The sequence below is a fragment of the Caretta caretta genome, chromosome 7 (genome assembly GCF_965140235.1).
Source record: "Caretta caretta isolate rCarCar2 chromosome 7, rCarCar1.hap1, whole genome shotgun sequence".
Taxonomy (NCBI): domain Eukaryota; kingdom Metazoa; phylum Chordata; order Testudines; family Cheloniidae; genus Caretta; species Caretta caretta.
In genome coordinates, this window is record NC_134212.1 from 107,292,829 (window position 1) to 107,309,288 (window position 16,460).

At 38.0% G+C, this 16,460-nt stretch overlaps 1 protein-coding gene across 10 annotated transcripts in view; it reads right to left on the reverse strand.

Annotated features, from left to right (window-relative positions):
* Positions 1 to 7,112: 7,112 nt before the first annotated feature.
* The window catches only part of TACC2 (transforming acidic coiled-coil containing protein 2), a 163,597-nt gene continuing 154,249 nt past the window's right edge, over positions 7,113 to 16,460 (reverse strand). For 7 of the 10 annotated variants that reach the window (XM_075131038.1, XM_075131039.1, XM_048857605.2 and 4 more), the window contains 4 exons: positions 10,739 to 10,899; positions 10,011 to 10,117; positions 8,814 to 8,934; positions 7,113 to 7,610 (listed from right to left, as the gene is read on the reverse strand). In XM_075131038.1, coding sequence (XP_074987139.1) covers positions 7,545 to 7,610; positions 8,814 to 8,934; positions 10,011 to 10,117; positions 10,739 to 10,899 — 455 coding nt within the window. In that variant the 3' untranslated portion in view covers positions 7,113 to 7,544. The remainder of the gene's footprint in view (positions 7,611 to 8,813; positions 8,935 to 10,010; positions 10,118 to 10,738; positions 10,900 to 16,460) is intronic. The other 3 variants (XM_075131040.1, XM_048857610.2, XM_075131042.1) reach the window with 1 other exon arrangement.

Sequence of the window (16,460 nt, forward strand, 5' to 3'; positions counted from 1 at the left end):
TGTTTTCCATAAAACTCTGTTGAGTAGCATTAATTATATTCCTACCCTTTAATTCTTTATTGAATCATTCCTCAGCTTTTCCATTATTTTGTCTAGGACTGATGTCAGACTAAGTGGCCGATAGTTACCTGTACCTATGCATTGCATCAGAAGAACTGTGCTCGCTACATCCACATGTAAATGCTATTACAGCTAACTTAGCTCTAGCATAGTTATTATGAATAGTGTGGACAGAAATAAGAACAAGAGTAGCCCAGCTGTGCTAGAGACTAATCCTCCCTTGATAGCTGACGTACATTTTTACAAAATGGCCCAGATACTAGTATTATGGATCACAACTGGGAGGCTGCATGTCTGTATAATGTGAAGTCTCTGGATGGGTTGTCAACTGTAGGGCCTGAACCCAAAACCCTATGGATCAAAAAGTATAAATCTCTACTGCCTGAACAAAAAGACTGAGTTCTTAGCTTAAAGCCAGTAGCACAGTCCACCATTAGTCCGCCATTTGAAGAGACAAAGAGGCAGCATGGGTTACACTCACACTGAAACAGCCTTACAGCAGAATATTTAAGCACAGATACTGATTGACCCATGAGCTGCATACAAGTTCTTATTTCATTCGCTACCAAACAATGGTTTGAAATTGAAACTTCATGTGGAAAATGTTCACATAAAAGAAACTGAACTCCACTATACGTTCAGTTCCCAAATCCCTGGATGGCAGTTTAGATACGCACCATCATTAAAATCCACAGTCTATTTTTAAGTACTCCCCTTTAATATAGATATTAAAAGTCAGAAGCCTCCAGAGTTTCTTATTCCACATCAAGAACTAGAGACCAATCCTGAAGTTTGCTTGTAGTTGCAGGAAAATCTAAGGATGAAGCAAAGTCAACATAGATGTATAAATTCTTACAGGTGTGTTTGTCTCACAAATTAGACCAAAATTTTAAGCCTTTTTTAAAATCACACACATTTTAGAAAGACTTAATAGTAATAGGTATTTCCTGATTTTCTTTTTTCAATTTTTTATGTGGATTGAAATATTCTACTGCAGCCTTGAATCAAAAGATTTCAGTATTGAGCCAGTCTGAGTGCCTGAAACTCTTTAGAAAATGACTGCAATCAAAGGGAAACTAATTTACAGGGAAAGGGAGTGAAAGCTGTAGGGTTTGTCCATTAAGCAAGGGTTTGATTGGGGTCTGCCATTCTTACAGATGGTTACATTCTGGGAATCTGTGTCCCAGAAATACCATTCCAGAGTATGGATTCTTTTCATTGGGAGGCGGACATTGCCTGCCCACCTACTCCTCTCCAGAAGGTCCATTTAGTCACAACAGTCTCACCATCTCTGAAGAGACTGGGAAAATGAGGAAGCCCAGTCTCTGCTTCTAGTGACCAAAGGAGATGAACAAAGGAGATTTGGGGTATGTCTAAACTGCAAAAAAAAGACCCGCAGCATCAAGTCTCAGAGTCTGGGTCAACTGACTTGGCTCGCACTACAGAGCTAAAAATAGTAGCGTAGATATTTGGGTTCTGGCTGGAGCCCATGGTCTGAAACCTGGTGAGGGGGGTGGATCTCAGAGCCCAGGCTCCAGCCCAACGCTGAATGTCTACACTACGATTTTTAGCCCCATAGTATGAGCCCCTCAAGATGAAGTCTGATGACCTCAGCTCTGAAACTCACTGCCATTGGTCTTTTTTCACAGTGTAGACGTTCCATTTTGGTCTACTACCATAACAGGTAGAGATAAATGAGTGAGTCCACAAGAACCCACCTAGCCACTCCCACCTCCCAGGGAATAGTCATAGATCTCTAAGGTAATGAAGGTCAGAGGCTAGGAGTAAAACCAAACCAAATTATTGTTCCAACGGATCGCATCTTTGGACTCTCACTTTCCGGAAAGCAAGAATCAATTCCCATAATCAACCCCCATCCCATTCATCCCCATGGCCTTTCAACATTTTGGGAGGAAGAATTAGCATCCCTAACAGTCAGAAACGGGTAGACAAACTTGATCCTAGATGAGGAAAAAACTGGATGAAGTCCCTTATGTTTTACTTTTCATAAGACCAGCCCTGAACACAGAAGTTTTAGAACACTTCCCTGCCCATTTTCTCTGGATGGCAAATATTGACTTTTAGTGTCTGGTCTCACTGTATTCTGAATGGAGATCAATTTTATATGGATTTATATATTCTCCCCACCACCAACTCAGTCAATGTCTATATCTAAAATCTTTTTAAGACATCTCTTAAACGCTCACTCCACAGACATCATCCATCATTTATTTATTTATATAGATAAACAGGTTTAACATATATATTTAATTTCCAGTATTACAAATGTTACAAATTACAGTATTACAAATTAAATGTTACATGTATATAAAGGAAAATATGGTCCTTTAATGCTGAATAGTAGCCACTGAAGGAACTATCAGGTAGATCCAACTTGGCTAAAGGGCCTTCCCCAAATGCTAGCTTCAGCTGTTGGGTGAAAGGCAGCATGTATCCGAAGAATTAGCAATCTCCCCTTTTGTGCAATTTTTACAACTAACCACTACATACTTTTTTTTTCTTTTCTTTACAATATTCAAAGAATATATCCTGTTAAGCAATGTAATCAGTAGGGATTCTCTCAAGACATCTTAGCAGAGGAAGTGATTGGCAATTCCAGTTTAAAGATGCAGTTTTATTAACTAAGAAACATTATTAGACACTGCACACATTTTATTCTCTCATTAAAGTAAAAGTATGTAATGTAGAAAGACACTACTTCTGACCATAGTTTCACTATTACAGAACTGTCTGTAATAAAGACAATAAATATTTAGCAGAATATAACAGTTTCATGGAGCTGGATCAAAGTAATTCAAGCTAACAATAAAATGAAAAAACCCTGCTGATTTGCTAAATACCCTTTTATACATATTAGATTACATTTTTCTGAATAGTCTTAGTAAATACTCTCAGCTGAGTTCCTTTGTGTCGCTGCAATCTTATTATTATTCAATATTTCTATTAAGGTGGCTCCCAGGAGCCGTAGTCATAGACCAGTCTCTGCCCCAAAGAATTTACAATCTAAATACAAGACAAAAAACAACAGATGGGATACAGACAGATGGGCGAGTACAAGGAAACAATTCGATAACACTGGTCTGCATAATCAGCAATACTTTCAAAGCAGATCAGAGTTACACTATATCCTGAAGATATAGCAGCGTCAGCAATTTTATGTAAAGCAGCAATTAAGTCAAATGGATTTTACAGCCATCCTAAACAAAACGAAGGGAGTTTTGTAGATGCCTGCAGACTCCAAAGAATAAGTTATTGTCTTGCAATGATTTTCAACAAATTACTGAAGAACCAAAACTGGAAATCTAGTGAATTTGTAATTGTATTGTGAGTACAGTTGCATTTGTCTAGTGAGTTCCATAAACACAAACACCAGGTTTTTTTCAATGATTTTGTAAAGTTAGATCTCTAAATCCATATTAAAAATATACCCTCATTCAGCTATAGCAATTGGACTTGAAGCAGAAATTAACTCAGCGAAGTCCTATGACCTGTGTTATGCAGATGGTCAGACCAGAAGATTACAATGGTCCCTTCTGGCCTTAAAAAGCTATGAATATTAAGCATAAATTAAGATATTTAGGTTGCTATGGAGCACACAATAGTTGAACTACTACTAATGCCTGCTGTTTATCTAGTGCCTTTCATCTTGAATGACCCGAAGTCCTTTATGCTTTACTGTACAAGCAAATACACAAATTATTATAGTCTTGCTCCTGTTCCTATTGAAGTCAATTAGAGGAGAATCAGGCTCTATATACAAGGATCACTCCACACATTATTAAAATACCTACATTTAGGACAGGAAGCAAAGAATACTATATCCAATTGAAATCACAGAGGCCATTTAGATAAGCAGAATGTCATTACTCAAGTTGTAATTTGGCTAGGACACTGGGATTAACTCCACTATCCTTAAATCTAGCAACAGAGTAAGTTGATCTTTTGGAAGGAAGCCCACCAGTTGACAACCATTTTGCAGATTAATGTTGTTTTGCTGTTTCATAGCAAGGTTCTCAGATTGTCACACTGGTCGACAGAAAATATCCATAATGTAGAATCTTTTCATACATTGTTCCTCCTCTCCTCAACTTTGGTTTGAATGATTCATGTTAATGATAATGATGAACATTCTTTGAAGGATGGTTAGATACATTATGGTGTATTAGATTTTTCAATTACTTTTTGAAATTTTCAGTTTGTTTTTTAATTTACTTATGCCAACAATTCAAAATCATTTCAAACAAGTAAATCCTTCTTTACCATGCTACAAGGCTGCTACTTGCAGCTAAGGTGGTGGGTTTTTTTCTAGGTATAATATCACATTAATGTATAAAAGTTCTGTAATAATGTATATGTTCCAGTGGAACACTATATATTATCCCTAAAAGCTCCTTAGGCTAAAGAGGGGGTAGGAGAGGGAGGTTGCCTACAACTGTTAAGTCACAGTATAATCTATATCCGCCACTGTACATTTCCTTTGAGCCTCCATCTTTTCATGCCAGACTTAACTACTCCCTTTCAGATATCTCTAACCTCCACTAATTGTTGTATTATATGTGAGCAACATTCTTAGGACTAGTTAGTCATTTTTTCTAAAAAGGCAGCCTTGTAGCGTGGGTTTACTGGGGTTTTGTTTTGTTTTTCACTTCAAGTTAAACAGCAGATGCCACAACACTGCAGAGACAAGGAACGATAAGTGGCTTATGGAGATGGTGTTTCTTGAACCCAGGCTTTTGGCATTACAGTTGTTTGAATAACAACAGTGAACGCTCACTCCAGGTGCTTTGGATCCATCCCTTCTTGCCCGTTCACAGAATGATTTGAATGAACAGGACTTCATAACACCACCTACAACAGAGCCACATTTAATCCAAAACATATCAAGATGTTCAAGTTTGCCTACTTGTTTCACTGTCTTATTAACATGAATCTAAACATCCAAGGATCAAAGGTAATGAAGAGACGAGCATCATAAGAAGCAATCATTCTGATGCTATGGCATTTTTATAAGTCTGAGTTTATAAGCATAAATTAATTAATTCGAACACTTATTTTATTTCATCTACAATAATGCACATCTACATGGTGCATTATTATAGAGCATTAATAAGAAGAATTTAATGGCTACCTATATTACTATTTGTCACATTTCTGCTAATCCATACACGATAAGAGTTAAGATTTATTAACAGAACTTTTAAAAAAAGAGCATATGTTTAACTACCTATATTTTCTCATCATCTCACGACTAGCCTCTTCTACCAAATTGGTAATTTAACTCTCACAGGTATCTCTTGACAGAAATTAATACATTTGATACTTTTTGGTTACAATTTTGCAACTACTTACTTGCTTGTCCTCTTATGACTGCACATGCATCTGAGAGCCCTGGACATTGCTGAGTTCCTTGTCTGTTACATTCTTCATCACTAGAACCTACACAAGTATAACATTGCAGTGCTTCACCTGTCATTAAGAAAAATTACTTTACATAGGTATCGCTCCTGAACTTGTTAAGATATTTTAAAAGCAACTGTTCAATTTCTTGGTTTTATTTCTATCTGAAGCAAACACTGAAAACGGCTAATTTAGTTACACTGAACTTTTAACTTACAATGTGTCTAAGGATTTTTCAAAATCAAATCAAGTTTTATTTGTCAGATTTGGATCTCAAGATAGCTTTTAAAGACATACAATGCATACATTGCTTTGATTTTGGTATTTTGCACATAATGAGATATCTAAGATTATTTAATGTACTGTAATTGGCATCACACCTTTTTGAACAGTTAGGAAACAGATTCCACTGAAACAAACTGGAAGTATAACATATTTTTTCATCACTGTCTTCTTCAGTTTATAGTACTGTGAATAGAATACACACCTGAGATCTATAAACACCTACCTGTCACGATGATACTAAATAATGATACTAACTAAGGGCTAATTTTCTCCTAAAGTATCTAATTCATTTGAAATATTATGATTCATTCCTCCCAGTACTAATCCAAAGATAAACTGTGCGGTAGTTTTAAAGGTAAGCATGAATTTGATAAGCACTTTAAACAAATGAATTAAAACTTGCAAACACGAGCAGGTGCTCTCGCTGTCCACTGGGAAACATGTATTAAAAATCTATTAGAAGAAAGATTGTATTTTACAATAATTATGTTAGATAAAATTCAGCTCTGTTATCCACATTAACAAACTAATTTGATAGCATACAAAACCAACGGAAAATCAAGACTGGCAAAGATTAATGACAAAGATGCTGAACTCTTTGCATGTGTCTGATATCAGAGACTATAAACAGAATTAGCTGAAATTACTTACTTTTGATTACAAAAAGCAAGCTGAGAAGAACCAGGCTGAAGATTGTCTTCATCATGGATATCCAAGAGATGCACCATTAGACAAAGAAAGCAGTTTGTCTGTCATTAAAATCCTAATGCTTGTCTTACATACCTAATCCTCTATAGAGGATGACTTAGAGGATGAAGAGGTGTGCAGAATGCTACTTATCTAGCTTATTCTGGTTATACTTCTGACCAGATGTACTTGTCCATTTCCATATGGCAAATTCTTAAAGTAATATCAGGAAGAAAATGTATTCACTACTTACCCTAAATATACTTAATAGAAGCCATCTCATAAAAATAGATCCTGCAATATGTTACTCATATGAGTAGTCCCATTACACACCTGCAAAGGTGCTTTGCTGAGTCAGGATCAGAGTGCTCAGCACCTTGTAGGATTAAGGCCATGTGTACACGTCTACAGGGCCCAACTCTGCAAATACTTATGTACCTGAGTAACTTTACTCTTGTGAGCAGTCCCATTAAATACAATGGCACTGCTCATGTGAGTTAAGTTACTCATATGTGTATTACTTGAGCAGAAATGGCATTTCCCCTTACCACGTTTCTGGCATTACATGTAGAGAAAGCACCAAGTAAATAAAATCATGCTTATTTCCAAGTTTCAACGAAAAAATTTATTTACAATAGAGAATTTTATTTACGAGACATGCATTTTTTTTCATTTTTCATTTTATTTTACAAATCAGCAAATGCAGATCAAGTTTACACTCCTTAAGGCAAGAGTCCCCATGCAAGTAATACATGTTTATATTAAATCCAAAAGATATCCAACATGGGAACTCATGTACGAAGGGAAGGCTAGAATCAGCAACTTGTAATTTACTAGAGAACTTGACCATCTCCCTGATACAGGAACTTTGAGATCAACTTGCTATGAAATATACTATGAAAATGCAAACGATAGCAAGAAATTCTGATAGTCATCTTAGTACTGCATACAATTAAATCAACTTTATTTAGAAAGAAAATACAGTAGTGCATACGAAAAAGTGAAAATACAACCTGTCCACATCAATATATGGACATCAGTGTGCCAATGGTCATATTGCACTCAATATTGAAGTCCAGAAATTTGGTTAAAAGTTAGCTTTTCCCCATTTTGGCAATCAGTTCATCACAAATCTTTGTTAATTCTTCTATCTCTTTATTCTAAAAAACAAACAAAACAAATTAATAGTGCAAAAATATCTTTTAAAATATAAACATTTAAACAAATATAAACATAAGGCATCTTTTGCATTTATTATTATGTGATTTTAGGAAAAAAATCTTTTCCCCACTAATAAGAAAAGAAAGATAGAAATGGATAGTACTGCGATCAATGCAACAGTGTCAATTTAGCAGGTCTGGTGAAGACACGCTAAATTGACGGGAGAGTGCTCTCATATCGATTTGTATTCACCACTTCCCTGAGAAGCGTAAGGGAAGTCCGTGGGAGAGTGTCTCCCATCGACACAGCGCATTGTAGGCACCATGGTAAGCTGATCTGACTACGTCGACTTCAGTTATGTTATTCACATAACTGAAGAAGCGTAACTTAGATTGATTTACCATGGTAGTGTAGATCAGCCCTCGGCCTCTATTACCTCCCCCTCCCCATACGGTCTGGCAACACTGCCAAAGCATGGTTCTGCTCTGAAAAGTAGGTTGGGGTCCTAACAGACAGACGGCGAATAACTGTGACACTACTTGTTCTGTAAATCCCAATCAATATGCGTGACTTAAAAAAAGGATAAAAGCTGGTGCAAGTACATGACTTAAAAACAAAGTAATTGACAAACAAATAAAAAAATTAACGTTCCACAGAATTAACCACAATTTCTGTGCACTAAAAAACCTTTCAGTGAAAAGGAAACAGATATAGCTTAATCAAAGTCTAACAGGAAAATATACAATTTGTAACCCAGCATATAACACAATGCATTTTATAATGAAGTATGTATGATACACGAAAATTTTCTTCTTCGATTTAGCCTTCAAATTATCATCATAATCATCATCATCATCGGGGGTCATTCTGTGATTCTAAATTTGTTCAGACAGGTTAACTGCATTAGCTAGAGCAGGGGTTCTCAAACTGGGGGTTGGGACCCCTCAGGGGTTGCGAGGTTATTACGTGGGGGGTTGCGAGCTGTCAGCCTCCACCCCAAACCCTGCTTTGCCTCCAGCATTTATAATGGAGTTAAATATATAAAAACATTTTTTTAATTTATAAGGAGGTGTTGCACTCAGAGGCTTGCTGTGTGAAAGGGATCATCAGTACAAAAGTTTGAGAACCGCTGACCTAGAGCAACTGATGCTGGCAAACTGCATCACTGTAACTGAGTTTTAGTACAGAAATGCTTAAATTACCTTTTGTTCCAGTGTTCTTTCCAATGCATCCACTTTCAGCTGCTCTTTACGGAGACTGGCCTGATATGCTGCTTGTTCTTGTTGAGCCTTGCCTCGGACTTGTGCAATTTCAGCATTGGCTCTATAGAAATACAGGTTTCTCTGGTGAATGTTAATTCTTGCAAAGGGGAGGACTAAGGCTAAGGACAGCTAAAATAGATGTGGCGGATGAATGTGGTTGGGCAGTTGCTGGGCACCACTTTGAATGTGCCCTTGAAACTTTACAGCCACCTTTCACTAAGATAATAAGATAGTTCTATCTCATTCCTCCGGGCCTGCCTTGAATAGAGACTGTGAAACTCTTTTTATCAACAGTTTAATCCTGAGTTAACTGTCCTAGTGCCACAAAACTGGTTTCACTTGAAGCCCTTTATCAACCTCTGACCATGACCACCTCCGGTTTCCATGAACTAGATGGAAGCTGGGAGAGCCTTGGAGAAGTGAACCCAAATGTCACTTCATTTTCGACATAGATTAATTTTGGTGTTAACCTTTTGGAAATATCTCTTGTGTGTCTTAGTTCAGATAATTATCATAAGACTTAAACATAAGTGGGCACTAGAAACACTTACTTGATCTTACCAAACTAGCAAAGAAACCCTCTGAAGCTGTCTGTCTTAGGAGGAGGCCCTTCATGTAGTCCATTTCATAGAGCACCATTATCATTAACCAAATGGCTTTGCTTTGTTCTCTGTGATCAGTTAATATAGTAAAAAGAAAAGGAGTACTTGTGGCACCTTAGAGACTAACCAATTTATTTGAGCATGAGCTTTCGTGAGCTACAGCTCACTGATGAAGTGAGCTGTAGCTCACGAAAGCTCACGCTCAAATAAATTGGTTAGTCTCTAAGGTGCCACAAGTACTCCTTTTCTTTTTGCGAATACAGACTAACACGGCTGTTCCTCTGAAACCAGTTAATATAGTGTTGGTATTAATGCTCACTTGTCACCATGGATTTGTCCCCCTCCCCCACAGAAAAAAAAAGAAGAATAACTACTGGCGATTTATTAGTCCAGGCCCTCTCCATCACAGATGAACATGAACTCTGTCAAGTAAAATACAGGCATACAGTGCTGCAAGTCATAAAATATTAGGCCTGTCTATTGAGGATGTTCCTGTAATCTAAACACCTGAAAGGGTAAACACTCAAACAATTACCTGTCCAGTTTTTCTTCAGCATGAACTTTGAGGGCTTGGTACCTCTGCTCCTCTTTCTTTACTCGTGATAAATACTCCTGTGCACATTTCTTTAACACTTCTTCATTCTGAAATGAGCAGATTGAAGTGTCAATGGCATATCAACAAACAAGGTGACAGTTTTCAGTCTGTGCTGGTGAAATTACAGGATTTAAACTCCTGTAGCAAGATATGGCTACACGCACAAGTCATCTGAGGCAGTATTTTATGATCCAAAAAGTTACAATACTGCACTTCGTATGTTGTACTTGAGTGAAATTATTTGTTTTACAGGGTAGGGAGCCCCACTGCCCGAAGCCCTGTACAAACTTATAAGACATGGCCCTCAATCAGAAGAGCTTACAGGCGGAATTCCAACAACGCTAGCTATGCATGAGCCATCTCTTAATAAACAGATAATTCAAATCACCATAAACACAATATATACTGCAGTTGCTGTGTAGCATGTATGAAGTTGTTCTTTTATAATACTCTAATACTTCTGGAGCTATTCCCTCATAATCAAGCATAAACACATACATACATACATCTCCTCTCCCCCCCCCCCCCAATACAATCTAATGTCAATTTGTAACTTGGACAAATGACTCAAAACAATGACAGTAGCTAAAGGTAAGCAATGTTTGTATATACCTATAAGAGAGTTTCTTTAGTTTTTTGGAAGGAGGAGAGTTAAAACTTTGACTTACTTTCCGAAATCCCTCCAGAACCTCTTTCATTTTTTCATATCTCCTAAAAAGGTCTGCCAGAGATTTCTCCACAGAGTTCAGGTCTGCCAAAGCTTGTTCCTTCTCCACAATTAGCTGCTGGACAGTATGATGGGAGACAGATTTCTCTCTCTGTTCATCCTCTGCAATAAAAGCAAGAGTATGGAATGGGTTAAGAACACTGAATAACTATCACCTGTAGTTTTTATGATACTCTGCTGTGTAGCTTGTATTAATAGTTAAGTGTTTGTATTCAATCCAGAAAAGGCATTATACAGAGGCATAATCCTGTGCTCAGTGTAATTTCTCTAGTTATAGATTTTACTTTTGATGTGAGAAACAAATGTGATCAGATCTTGACACTGATGATTTATATAAACTTTGAACTCAGTTGTTCACATTAAAGAAAGAGAGGTTGGATTCTCCCTTTTTGCACCAAAGAGGAGCTAACCGTAAATAAGTTAAATTTCTGCACTATATTGATATGTGGCATGCACTATTTGTAATGCTCAATCTTCATGCCTCCTGGCATAGTGATTAATCTAATACAAACTCCTGGCTTCATTTAATTACTCTTGAGAAAATAGGCCTTCAGTTTATGTAGAACTGAAATATGATTTTGCTGTGTATTGTAGCCAATGCAAGTCAGGAAACTTGGCACCAGATTTATATTTTCTAAGTTATCTGTATGATAAACATAGGAGTCAAGTACAATGGCATCTTTTTTGATCTTCTCATCTCTGTAACTTCAAAACCAGGAATGAAGTCAAGGAAGAGCCTGATTCTATACAAAATATTCCACCACTCTTTTCTCCAAGTGAGGACTCAAGAGATAAACTGGCACCTCTTTGCAAATATAGAAAGGAAGCTCTGATATTCTGTTTCTTAAAATGCTTCATTTTTCATACCAGAAGCTACAATTCCAATGTTCCATATTTCAGAGTGCATTCTGAATAGTTACACATTGTAAAGAAAACACAACTGTGAAAGATAATTGTATACTGTTTTCTTAAGTCTGTTATGGAAGTTTAGATGAGGTAACAAGTTCTCTTGCAACTTTCCGAAGTGTTTTTTACACAAGCCATTTAGCCCTATTGTGTTTGCAAACATGGCAAAGAGTTCCATTTTTAATTTGAATTGGGGCTGTAGTTTGAAATAAACTTTTTGAAGTGCAGTTCAACTCGGAAACGTGACAACATAGAAATGGCACTCTCATACTCGGATCATCTTTCCTCCTGGGTATTCAGAGGTTTCTACTGCTTATTTTGTTAGTCCTGCTGAGCCAATGCAGTTGAGAGAAAGTGAGCTGGTTTTCCATCTGGTCCATCAACTGAAAATGGTTTTCAAAGTTCCAATCAGTAAATTTGTGCAAACTCACTGATAGTACTGGCATTACACAAGTGTGGCTGAGGGCATAATTTGGCCTCCAGATTTGTTTTTGTTACGGGTGATGTATGAGATGCAAAACCAGAGTGGTTCTCATGGTGAATGAGCTGGTGTGGGAATTAGAATAACATTCTTTCACTTGTAAACTGTACACATCTGATAAGGAGAAACCATTGAGAAACACTGAACCCCACAATACCATGTCACTTTGCAGAGTTTCCCTTTAATAATATTTTAGAAATCATTGTTAAGAAATTCTACGTACTTATTTCAACTGTGATCTCTAAAAGAAATGCTGTGAATATCTACAGACACAAGGGAATAAAGGGAGAACCATTTCCATTTTTCATCCCTCATTTCTTTTCCCAGTCTTCTCAGGGGTCTTCTGCTGAAGTCCCATCATAATATTAGTTTTTATTTCTGTTTTGTTTTTTTAAGGATCACATGCCACTTAAGGGCCTGATCCTGAAACAGATCTGCAGGTACAGGCCCATTCTCCTGCACAAAATCTCACCTCCTTGTGATTCCATGCAAGAATAAGGGTCCATATGTGTGGAACTGTTGCAGGATCAATCCTTTACCATACACTTAAGTGGCAACTCAAAAAACCAAAATTTTGCCTTTTTTCAATGTCAGCAATCACACTAATCCCTACGATATTTCAGTGACTTCCTTCTCCTTCTGTCTCTAGGGCAATCTGCACTGTAAAGAATTCACCACACACCTCTTCACATTCATAAAGGAAGTTCCTTTCCCTTCACCTCCTGGAATCTTGGCAGCTGCCCTATATCAAGAAGGGCTGGACCAGCTCCCACCAAAGCTGATCACCACCATCACTCTCTTCAGCTGGCCAGTGGAGATTAGAAGAGTGACATTTAGTGTTCACTTCATCTGCCTCATGTCTTGCATGCTGTCCCTGTCATGCCTTCATGCCAACATCTGGCCAGGTCCCAAACTTAGATCCCAAAGAAGGAGAGGAATTATTTAGGTGGTACAAGGATAAAATGATAAGGAAAATGTAGACTATCAGGACAAAGCTTCCTGACTGTGAGCTCTAGGAAACTTAAGAACAGTGTCCTAAGGGAAACGTTGAAAGCCCCATTGCCTGGGGCATTTTAAAAAGGGTTGGATGAAGTGTGAATATACACTATGGAAACTAATCCAACATTTCCTGGGGTGAGACTGGAAGACCTAATAGATATTTTCTATTACTTAACTTCAGTGACTTCCCTGAGCAGTAGTACTGTGCAGCTAATAAACTGCCAGCAACATCCTAGTTAGATAATTATAAATAAATATTTATATACAAGCTTATATAATTCCTTAATTAAAATGGCTTCTACATCACTTGAACATGCTGTCCACAATTCACAAATAAGAAAATCCTCCTTTATACTTAGAAGTGATATTTTTATTGAAAGAGCCAGAGAAAAACAGATACTCGCGAAAGAAAGGTATTACCCAATATCTTTCAAACCTATTTTCAATCTCAGTTAACATTTGCATTATTTAATGGGGATGAGGCAAATACAAAGAATAAAAGCAAAAAAAAAAAAAAAAAGAGCAATATGTCAAAGTTGGTGAAAAGCACTACTTACCAGGTTTGCCTGTTTATTTGTTTTGCAAGCAAATAGCAAGAAGCAAAAAAAAAAAAATGGAAGCAAAATAGAAAATCAGGGAATTTGTTAGGAAAGCAGAAATAAATTAATGCTTAACAACCTGTAATGCAGAAAGCATACAATTCTTTTGTTTTTATAATGAGATTTTTAAAAACATCTTTTAATTTTGAAATATATGAATATATTTTTGGAGAGAAAATTACAAATACATTTCCATTGCAACAGTGAAAAATAAACACAAAACAGACCTTTAGGGAAAAAATTATAGATGAATATGAATCTCATGAAAGCAAAGGACTATTGCTGAAATGCATCCTTCTACAAAGGGCCAGGACAAGTTAGCACTTGTTAATACTGCAGAGTAGTGAATTTTATAATGGAGAATTGACTTGAGCTCAACACAGTGAAAACAAGGGCAGTACAAGCTTTCTTACACAGTTCATCTGCACTCCATCCTGATCTGCAACACTGTTACTAGTCCACTCTATGAGCCTCTCATGAACAGAGCATGCTGTGTGTGTGTACAAATGTGCAATAGGTGCTAAGGCAAACAAACTAATTTAATGAAAAAGAAAGCAAAGACATATATGCAAAAAGGCACTAGTTGGGTATGGAGCTATGTATTGACAGCTACAGTGCTCTCACCCACACAATACAGATCACTGAACGGAACTACTTGGATGAGTTAAATAGAGCAATATTTGTCCCTACATGTATAAACTAGCAAATTTAGGACCTGCTCCCGCTGAAGTCAATGGTAAAATCCCCATTAATGGATTATATAGAGAGACAAGACATTCTAGAAAAGCTCTACTAGGACCTATTGACCTAATTGAATATTCCTTCCAAGGGATTAGAGAACTAGGTTCAGTTGTAATTAAGTCGACTTCTAGTAGATGGCTTTATAAAGAGATCAGAAGGATTCAGTCATAAATAGAAACAATTCAGGTGAGTGTACTCATGTTGAAGTACACTATTTTCCTTATTTTGTTTTATCATTAAGGCAGCTTTGTTTGCAACAACAATGCACAGCTGGCTTTTCATGAGTACAGGTATAGTATGTTGCCAATCAGCTTTTTTTCTACTTGCTAGATGACTCTATTCCTTATTCAATTAAGTGAGCTCATCTTTATCCAAAATTAATAACGTAATTTAGAGCCATGTTTCTAAATAGCTGCTACAGATCCTGTTTTGACACAACTAGACACAGTTCAACAAGCATCATCAATTTGTCTGAATTCAAAGTATAAGGATCTTACTGTTTGCTCTGTGATCAGAGATCAGAAATTTTAATTATTCTTCATTTGTTGGAAATAATGATAAAGAAAACAGCTGCAGGTCCTTAGAATTTACTCCATAGTGACACTATAGTAACTCCCCACTTAACGTCCTCTCGCTTAATGTTGTTTCGATCTTACATCCCTGCTCAATTACAGAACATGCTCCATTTAAAATTGTGCAACGCTTCGCTATAACATCATTTGGCTGCCTGCTTTGTCCACAGCTGGCAGCTCCCCTATCAGCTTCCCTACATCCCCTCCCCTGCCCACCAGCAGACCCTGGGGATCAGCACCTTCCCCCTCTTCCCTCAGCCTCCTGCCTGTGGCAATCAGCTGGCTTGTGGTGTTTTGGAGGGGGGTGGGGAGGGGCAAGGACTTGGCACACAGGCTCCCCCTCCCTCCCAAATGCCACAAACTAGCTGATTGCTGCACGCGGAGTCCTTGGGGAGGGAGGTGGAGCCTGCATACCGTGTCCTCACTCCTCCCCCCTCCCTCCTGAATGTGCAAGCCAGCTGATTGCTGTGGGCAGGAGGAAGGGGGGAAGAGCGAGGACACAGCATGTGGAGTAAAGAGGGAAGGGGGGGGGAGAAGAGGCGGGTTAAGGGTGGGGGTTTGGGGGAAGGGGTGGAGTGGGTGGGCCGAGGGTTGAGTCCCCCGCCCCTGGTGCTTGCAGAGTAGGGGAAGCTGCCACTGCTGCTGCTCAACGTGCTTCTCCTAGCCTACAGCACCTTCAGCCTCCTTGCCTGCCTCACTGTCTCCAGTGCCAGTGGGCTGTGCCTGTGTGGGGTAAGGCGGGGGCACCTCCCAACTATAGGACTGTGCTGTATGTTTGTAAACACACAACATGTGCACACTAATCCCCCATCCCCAGCCATTCACTGTTGCTTTATGGCCCAATGGCCCTGCTCGGGAATAGGACTCTACACAAAGTGTTTGCGAGGCCACCAGCTGCCTGCAAAGAAGCTGCAGGTGGTGCACAGCAGAGGCCCTGCCTTGCTGTCTTGCTACAATGATGATTGTAGTATTAAATTGCTTGTTTAAAATTGTTTAAAATGTATATAATGCCTTTTGTCTGGCAAAAAACAATTTCCCTGGAACCTAACCCCACCACTTACATTCATTCTTATGGGGAAATTGGATTCGCTTCACATCATTTCACTTAAAGTCGCATTTTTCAGGAACATAACTACAATGTTAAGTGAGGAGCTACTGTATTTCACAGACAGCAATTTCCATTCACCAAACATTACATAATATAAAATTGATACAGTGGATCAGTGAAAGGAGCTCAGGCATCCTAGTCATGGGTGCCTTAAGAGGCTACTTATAAAATAAATAGATAGGAGCAGCTTTGACTGGGAGGTACAGCTATTAAATTATATTTTATTTATAAATTTCAAACACTGAATGTTCATCTTC